This window comes from Catharus ustulatus, chromosome 8, assembly GCF_009819885.2.
Source record: "Catharus ustulatus isolate bCatUst1 chromosome 8, bCatUst1.pri.v2, whole genome shotgun sequence".
Lineage (NCBI taxonomy): Eukaryota > Metazoa > Chordata > Aves > Passeriformes > Turdidae > Catharus > Catharus ustulatus.
In genome coordinates, this window is record NC_046228.1 from 5,754,949 (window position 1) to 5,764,025 (window position 9,077).

The 9,077-nt window shown below is 52.2% G+C and overlaps 1 protein-coding gene across 1 annotated transcript; it reads right to left on the minus strand.

The window, feature by feature from the left end:
• Positions 1–6,192: 6,192 nt before the first annotated feature.
• NANOS1 (nanos C2HC-type zinc finger 1) lies at positions 6,193–7,060 on the minus strand. The gene has a single exon (XM_033066355.1). The coding sequence runs from the start codon at positions 6,988–6,990 to the stop codon at positions 6,217–6,219; it is 774 nt and encodes a 257-aa protein (XP_032922246.1). The 5' UTR covers positions 6,991–7,060; the 3' UTR covers positions 6,193–6,216.
• Positions 7,061–9,077: the final 2,017 nt, after the last annotated feature.

A 9,077-nucleotide genomic window follows, 5' to 3' on the forward strand; every position in this document is an offset into this window, starting at 1 on the left:
GCTGCTGCAGTGTCTTGACTTTTTAGTGAGTCCTGCACCATATGTTCATGCAGAACAGCTGTTGAACAACCATTTTCTGTTCTCAGACCTGTTCTGTACCAGGTGAAGGAGAAGGTCAGAACCCTGGGCTAGTTTCTCCCTGAGAAACTTGGTGTGTGAACAGAAGTTGTAATACTCCACTTGTCCTTTTCCTGCCCTCTTCTGGGTTAGCCAGTAGTTTCCTTGGGAGAAACTTGCTCTCAGAGCCATCTTCTCAGGGCTTGATTTTTGTGTCTTTGGATTCTGTCATGTCCTTGCTGGTTGAGTAACAGGGCTCATTCAGAGAAGAAAAGTTTTTCCAAGCATCAAAAAAAACCTGTATTTTTTCTTTATACAGTCCCAAAAAGGATGGAACTAGAGAGCAGCAGCCATTCTTGGCAATCTGTGCCGGTGTTTTCCACCCTCATTGTTAAAAAACCTCTTGTATCTAATCTGAATCAACCATCCTAAGTTTAAAACCATTACCCCTTTTCCTATCACAACAAAATCTGCCAAAAAATCTGTCCCCATGCTTCTTACAGGCTCCCTTCAAAGGCCACAATTAGGGCTCTGTTCTCCAGGCTGAAAAACCCCAGCCCACAGGGGAGGTGCTCCAGCTCTCTGGTCATTTTTATGGCTCTCAAGATTTTAAACCTCTCTTAAACTTCTGCCCTGTGTCTCTCTGCTCACTGTGTGCTACTGTGGAGAGCTGGAATTTTCCAGGTAACTTCCTAGTCAGAAATGGGTGGCTGCTGTGAGGTCTCCCCTAAAACTCTTCCTTTTTCCAGGCTGTCCCCTCAACCTTTCCTCCCAGGAGTGTGCTCCAGCCCCTGAACACTGTGTTGGCCTTCTGCTGAACTCAAGTTTGGCCAAGTCCTTGTATGGGAGAAATGGAACCCCAAAAAGCACACAGGAGAGATGAGATGAGCTGAAGGAGATCCTTTCCTTCAAGGATCCAGGCCCAAACAGTTCAGTGCCCAGCTCAAATAGCCTGGACCCTGCTGTTTCATGCTTATCTTTTATCCTGAGGGCCCAGAGGTGTTTGAGCCCCCAGCCTGCCACTGCAAGGGCTCCCTCCTTGGCTGGGGAGGCTCCTGTCCCTCCCTTTGGCCAGCAGCCCTGTCCCAGGTGTGGGGGCTGGAGCTCCCACTTCAGTGTCATCCTGTGGCTGCCTCCAGGGCCTAGAGGATGGTTCCAGCCCAGAGTGCTGAGCCTGGACATGCAGCCAGCTTTTCTGCCTCTGTTATGTGGGCTGTAGCATCCTGAGCTGGGTGCAGGAATGTTGGGTGAGGCAGTGCTGAAAGCCTCGTTAAAGCTGAGATGAAAAACATCCAGTGCTCCTTCCCTCATCCACAAAGATACTTTATTATAGAAGGCAGGTGAGCCAGGCAGGGGTTACCCTCAGTAATTCCATTCTGGCTGTTCCCAGTCCTCTTCTGCATGTCCCCAAAAAGACATTCTGCAAGGATCCTCTGAGTTTCCCAGGGACTGCAGTGATACCATCTGGCCTGTGCTTTCTCAGATGGTTCTTTCAGCCTTTCATCAACGACAGGCACAACATTTGCCTTTCTCCAGCCTTGTAATATGTAAATAGTGATTTATACCTTCAGTTACATAGATTTAATTGTATCCACACAAAGATGCTTTCACCCAGGGATGAGTGTTAGTCATCCCGGCAGCAGCTGAAGCTGTTTCCCAATCTGTGTTACTAATTTGCATTATTTGAGATTGTGATAATATTGTCAATGTTGCATTCTCAGGACTGGGCAGCTTGAGAAGAGGCTGGGGAGATGTGAGCTTTGCAGGCATGCCAGTGTGTATTTAATTGCTTGATCTGTTTAGACACAATACTGACAGTGATCAAAAACCTCTGCTGACCAAATCCAACTGCTGAAACCTCCATCTCCTGCCATCATTAAACATGAGCACAAAATTTGGTTACCTGAAAACGCTGATGAAGCCAAATGAGTTCTGTGTCAATCTTTGCCTTGAGTCATGTTCCATCAAACAGCTAAAATTTTCAGTGAACCTTAGAAGAATACAAACTGTCACAGGCTGTATTTAGAAGGCAGAACTTAAGGCTGCTGCTGTTTGAATGGATGCAAATGTTACTGGATTAAAATAAATCTCCAGCAAGGCAGTGTCAGGCATGAAAAGTGCTGTTTTCTTCCTGCCCCAGGAGCAGTCCAGACACCCAGCCCATTGGCAGGACTGAGGGCCATCAGTCCTCAGCAGGAGGGCATCATTGGCGTTATATTTAAGTTTTCTCTAGAGTGTTTTACCTATAAAAACTAATTTTTTTTACAAAATCTCACTGGCAGGGTGCAGTGGTGTTACTCCTGACTGCAGCCCAGGACATGTCATGACTTTGGTGACCTCAGTGAGGCCATGGGGAGGGTCAGGGGGATTGTTGGGGTGGGCTGGTGGGCAGCCAGGAGGATCTCAGAACTGGAAGGCTTGTCTTGCTGTAAATGAAACATATCTTTGTTGTTTTACTGTCCTTGGGCTGCTGCCATTGGCAAGAACTGCTGCATATAAGCAAGTTCTCCTCCTGTGGCTAAAGGGTAGTGCTGAATGGTGCCAGCCTACAAGGGGAAGGCATTAGGTCAGTGAAATGCAAGATCCAAAGTTTACCTGGTGTTCAGGCACTAGTGCCCATCCTGTGGTTTCCTGCAGCATTGCAAGAAGTTGGCACTCAAGTGGTGTAACAAAACCAACAAATTCTTCCTTTTTTTGCCATGGCAGGACCAGCTGGAGCTGAAATGCTCTAGTTTGTCTGGTCCTCCTCTTAAATAAAATTAATGCATTTAATTACAGTAGGATGGAGATTCTAAAAACTATTCCACTGCATTTTGCTAATCACCCCCCTCCCACCCCTTGCTGCACTTTAAGCTCTGATAACCCTTTTTCTCTTGGGCAGGAAGCTTTGCTAAACCTTGTTCCATTTTTAGTGTATCACTTGTCCAGGCAACAGGCATTTTAGAATTATATCTTCCTCCCTATGCAACTCTTAGCAACTAATCTCCAGTGAAAAAAAAAATCTATATATCTGGTGGGTCAAACTGGCACTGTAAAAAAAAGAGAAAAGGACATTTTATAGCCATTGTGGTTTGGTCCTGTGGCATTTGCCTGAGGCACTGGTCAGCAGACTGACAGCAACCTGACCACACAGAATTTTCACTGAAGATGTGCACAGACTTACCTGACTTCAGCTGAATCAAGTTACCTCCACATCTTAGAAGTAGTTTCTAATTAGAAATAGCTTGTTTTTTGCCAAGACTAGTACCAGCTAAGTTGATTATCCAATATTGTGTTCACTCCTCTTGCCAGATTATCACTATGGAAAATATTCCATGACTTACAGGCACAGGTTTAAACAGGTGACCATAACATTTTGATTTGCAGATGCCTATAGAAGAGTATCTCAATTTTTACAGACCTCTTCTGTGGAGCATAGCAGAGCTCTAACCTGGGCTGCTCTCAGTTAGGCTCTGCTGTTCCTAGAATTTAAATTACTAATGCAAACAGTTGCCTGTGTGTAAGGAGTCAAAGTAGCAATACAAACACTGTCTATTGTAATAATCTTTTCAGAGTGACCAAGAACAAGCATGTTTCTGCTCACTCAATGCCACAAGGAGTGTGCTGGTGCACCAGAAATCACAGGAGCTCTCTAAAAAAAAAACCAATCAAAAAGCCTTTAAGGTTTAGTCTTTGTTAGACCCACACTTGTAAATATTTAAAGGGTAAATTGTCCTGTTGAATTATTACATAAAGTAGCTGAAGAGCATTGCTGTCAGGTTCTTTTGCTGAATCCTGTCATCTTTTTGCAATAGTCTGAAGTTTGTTGTTTGTTTTTTTTACCTCCCCCACCCCCAGCTGGTCTTGTAGCTGTTCCTGTTCCACTTTACCTGTTAAGCCTTTGGTGAGATGCCTAATGCAGGGTGGCAGTGATGACAGGCAGCTCTTGGCCTTTCCAGAGCAGGCTGCAGGTACTTGGAGAACACAACCAGGAGCAACAGGCAGCAGCACAGGATAGAAGTTTTCCTCTTACACAGGCTCTGCAGAAGGCCAGTGCCATCCAAGACACAGGATCTGCTGTTATCCTGAGGGATTTCCAGGTGTTGCTATAGGGCTGGTGCTGCACAGCAGCTTAATGTAAAAACCAGAGAGGTGGGGCAGGGACATGGCAAACACCTCCAATCCAGCCCAGCCAGTTAACCCTCAGAAAACACCCGAGACAGAGTTTCTTTGATCTTTCTTGCTTTTGTGTCCAGTAACAGTCAACTGCATTAAAATGTATATAAGGTTCTTCAAACTTCCCACAAGGAGGTAACAAAAGTACAGAAGAAAACTCTTCCCACAGCATCACACTTGAGCTTGATTCTAATGAGTGGTGGACACAGATTAAACCTGTGTGCACCAGGAATCACAAAACCAAACACATCTAACTTGGACAGCCTGTGGTGCACTCCCCATAGGGCAAGAGACAAAATGTAATGTATTTAGCACAAGGAGAGGGAGGCTGGCATAAGAATAGCTGTAGCCACTGAGTATTATTTAATGCAAGCCCCACTGCATTTGATAATTCGACCTGACACCATCTTTGGAGCCATCTGATGGAGATTTAAGGGAACACTTCCACACAAAATCACTTTCTCCCTCCTAATTGCTGTGGCTGCAAATCAACAGCAGTGATGAATAATGAACCCTGGGTCCTCATCCCCAGCCCATCCCACACATGTTTTGACTCCATTCTTGACTGTCCTGCTCTTCTGACCAAATCTGCCACTCTGCTGAGCAGCTTTTCAAAAGGAAACCACACAAGTGTGGATTACTCCTCACTTTCCTAGTTCCCTTTTTCTGCCAGGACCCATCTCCTTTCTCATCTTCCTGGTGATGCCCTGGCAGTTCCTCCACAAGGCTCTCCTTACCTCCCTGCTCTTGGCAGGGCAGCCCTTGTGGACCTAGCATCCCTCCACATCCCAGGTGTTGGTAAAACCCCACAGCAGTGGGACCCCCTGCACTGAAAACTGCAGCACCCATCTTTGTGTTCCAGAGGACTCTTAAACTCCAAACTGCTGCTGCTCCTTGTCCTACCTCTGGGTAACAAAAAAATCCCCCAAAACCAAACAAACAAAAAAAGCAATTTCTTTTCTCTTGGGGATTGGAAGTGATGCAGCCCTGGCTGACACTCAGTACCAAGGAACTGCCATCACCCAGAGTGGAACAGGACTTCAGCCTAATTCTTATGCTCTGTACAGTCTGTGTAGTGTTAAGGATATTTCTTATCCACATGGGCAGATCTCCTTTACTTGCAACGAGTTAAAGCCACATTTTCTGAACTCCTGAAAATAAACAACCTCCCTTTCTTCTCAGTCACAGCTTTCTGTTTTGTCCAGGTCTCTTCCCATCAAGCTTCCCCCATTCTCCACCACAAACACAGCCACATCAGAGCTTGCTCCATTGCCATTCTTACTACACTTCTGTCAGCAGAAAGGGTTCAGTTTGCACTTTAGCCCAGAGTCATCACGTTTTCAAACATGCACTTGGATGTTTTCTCCTCTCAGACCTTCCCTAAAGCTGAGTATGTGACACGGGGACCTGCGAGAGCAGCGCCATCGGTGCCCACGACAGGAGCGGTGACAGGAGCGGTGGCCGCTCGGACGCTGCCATTTCGGGAAGCAGGTGTTAAATACCGAGGGGCAGCTTCGATCGCGATTTGCTCACCGCTTTTAAAACCGGCAAAGAAAAAATCGCTGTGACGTTTGCTTTAAGAACTGAAAAGCAAGTTCTTTCCACTCGGAGTGTTGCACCCTAATTAAATACCCTGCTATTAACTGGCAATGAGGAACAAGGATGCCCCGCCGGCACGGATGCTCCTTGGGACGGGCAGAGCCGAACCGGACCGGGCCGGGCGGGCGGCAGAAAGCGGCACCGGGGACCCCCCGCCACCTCCCCGACCCCGCGTTCAACCCTCGGACCCCCCCCGCGGCACTCCCACCCAGTCACATCTCGCCGTCTCCGTAAAAATCACATATAGATATATTTTTTTCTTACAATAAACAAACACAGCGCATCTCCGCCTCGCGGTGCCCGGGCCCGCTGCCGGGCTCCGCGCGTTCCAGCGCGCAGCGGCCGCGCCGGGGCCGGGGCAGGCTCGGCGTGGGGGGCAGCGGGGCGAGCCCCGCGGGTCCCGGGCTAGCGGCCCTTCCTGCCCAGGGCGGTCCGGGCGTGCCGGAGCTGCCGGGCCGCCGGCACTTTGGAGAGGGGGCAGTACTTGATGGTGTGGGCATTGTCACCGCTGGCGCCGCAGAGGGGGCAGGTGTAGCGCCGCAGCACCGGGCACAGGACGCGGCCGTCGGGTCCCTTGAGGATGTGCGTGGTGTAGAGAGCCACCGCCTCCTTGTTGTTCCGGCAGAAGACGCAGACCTGCAGCTCGGGCTTGAGCAGGCGGGAGGCGGCCCGCGGGTGCGCCGGCAGCCGCCCCGCCACCACCACGCCGCCCCAGGCGGAGCCCTCCCGGCCCGGGTGCTCCCCCGAGCAGTCCAACACCACGGCGGCGGGGCCGCCGCGCCCGGGAAAGGGGCTGAAGTCGGCGAAGCGCTCCTCCAGCAGCCCCTCGCCGTGGTGGTGGTGGTGATGGTGATGCCCGCACAGCTCCAGGTCGTGCAAGTCCAGCGCGCCCTCGAAGTACGGCCCCGCCGCCTCTTCCTCCTCCTCCTCCTCTTCCTCCTCCTCCTCGGCCGGCGGCACGGCGGCCGCCACCACCACCGAGGGGGGCTCGGCGCCGAAGCCCTTGCCGGGCCTCACGGCTTTGGTGATGAGCGTGGCCAGCCCCAGGTAGTCGTTCCAAGAGTTGAAGACGTTCCCACAGGCGCTGTGGCTCCGGCCGCCGTAGCGGGCGCCCGGCAGGCACTCCACGGGCGGGAGGTGTCGGTGCTGCTCCAGCTTGGTGCCCGGGAATGCCTCCATGGGAGCGGCCCCTCCCTCGAGCGCGGTGCGGGGCAGCGCCGGGCGCACCGTCCGCTCCGGGGCCGCTCCCGCCGCCCGCTCCCGCCGCCTCTGCGAGCGCGCGGCCGCGCGGAGCGCCTCAAGTAGGGGGCGGGGGCGCGGCCGCCGCGCTCCCATTGGCTGCAGGACAGAGCCCCCACGCGCTCATTGGCTGAGCGGCGGAGGGGGCGTGGCTCGGCCGCGGTAGGGGCGCGCTCCGCTCCCGCAGGTGCGGCGGGACCGGGACCGGGGGACCGGGATCGGAAGCGGGATCGAGACTGAGACTGTGATAGGGATTGGGATGGGGGTCGGGACTGGGATCGAGATCTGGATCGGGACTGGAAGCGGGATCGGGACCTGGATCGAGATCGGGATTGGGACTGCGGGACAGGGATGGGGAACGGAGATCGGGACTGGGATTGGGATGGGGATGGGGACCGGGGCCGCAGGATGATCCGGGAGCAGCCCGTGTGACCCGGACCCGACAAGGCACAGTCCCCACGGGAGGAGCGGTGCCGGCAGGGAGGAGCTGCACCCGCAGCACAGCGATGCGGGACGGAACAAATTCAGTGCTGTACGAGTGGGAAGCAGCTCCAAGGAGCCTCATGGGGAGCAGCAGGTGCCTTCCCATTGCTGCTAATACTTTGTGTGGGGTAGAGGTGATTTCTTTGCACCCCTGTCAGAAGTGGGTTTTAGTTAATTAAATTAGAGAATGTTTGCGTGCGGTTGCAGGTGAGGTACGTGCCTTCACTGGGGTGCTGCTCAGGCATGGGACACCAGTCTGGAATGTTCAACCCTAGAAGGGGATGGATCTGTCGTGCCCTGTGCCTGTGAGTGCCCTGTGTGCAGTGTGTGGATGCAGAGGCACCCTGGGCAGCAGGACCGGCAGCAGAGTCCCACAGCCCCCACCTGCTGGGCCTGGGGAACCCAGGTTTTGGGGGCCCATCCCTCACCCCTCTGGTCACTCCCTGCAGCTGCCGTGCTGCAGGACAGGGGACCATGCTGGGGACATGCAAGTCCCCTTTGCTGCTCCTGATGGTTCCCATCCAGAAACCAGATCCTCCTTTGGGAAGCATCAGGTGTGCTTTTCCATTTGGGCAAGAGGAGCTGACGATGCAAACATCCTATTAATTTCCAGCCCCCGGTGTGAGCCGCTGGGCTGAGCAGGGTGGGTGGAGTTTTGTCAGAAGTAAATCTGTTCTCCCCTGTGCACGGCCCTTATTTGTCAGTCGAACAGATGCTCCTCTGGCAGGTAAAACAGCTTTCCAATGCGTTTTGTTTGCATCTGAAACGGGCAGGTTTCATAAGCTCAGGTGTCAGGAACACCTCCCCAGGGGCTGCCTTCCAGCACCCGAGGCTGGATCTGCCTCCCCAGCCCCATGAAGTGCCTGGGAAGTGGGTGTACCAAGGACCAGGGAGCAATAAGGATGGCTGCAGGGAGCACAACTGGCTGGAAGCAGTGGTTCAGAGCATGAATTCTCTGGCTGGAAAATGGGACTCATTTCAGTACTGAAAACATTCACAAATAAGTCCTGTTGCAGACCATGCTTGTGTGGGTTCTGCACTGGGTGAGCACAGGGACATTTCACAGTTATGGGGTCTCAGAGCTCATCTCTGAGCTGCAGTTATGTGACAGACCTCTGCCCTCTTCAGCAGAGTGTTTCAGGGCCTGATTTGCACTGGAGCCAGCAGGGAATGGCAGAGGTAACAGATGGGTGACAGGGCACAGGGTGATCAGTCAGAGTGGTGGGGCATCACTTCCTGGAGCAATTGTTGTATCTCATCTTCTGTAGACATTTTAAGAGGCAGAGTGAATAATTTCATATCACTGCTGTAGCAGTGAGGGAAATGGCCCTGTTCCCCTCACTGCCAATGCAGGGAGTGATGTAGAACCTGGAGCAGCATAAAAAAATATCCTCAGTGGGAAAATACTGTGAAGGATAGACACCTGTCACTGCATTAACAGCATCCTCTATTTGACCAACAGCTCAGCAGAGCTCAGGTGCCTTGGCAATCCATGTGTTTGAGGAATGTTGCAGGAGTTATCTCATTACTTTCTTTGTCCAGAC

Bases quoted from the DNA above. Each gene is read 5' to 3' on its own strand.
- NANOS1 (XM_033066355.1), bottom strand. From the start codon at position 6,990: ATGGAGGCATTCCCGGGCACCAAGCTGGAGCAGCACCGACACCTCCCG.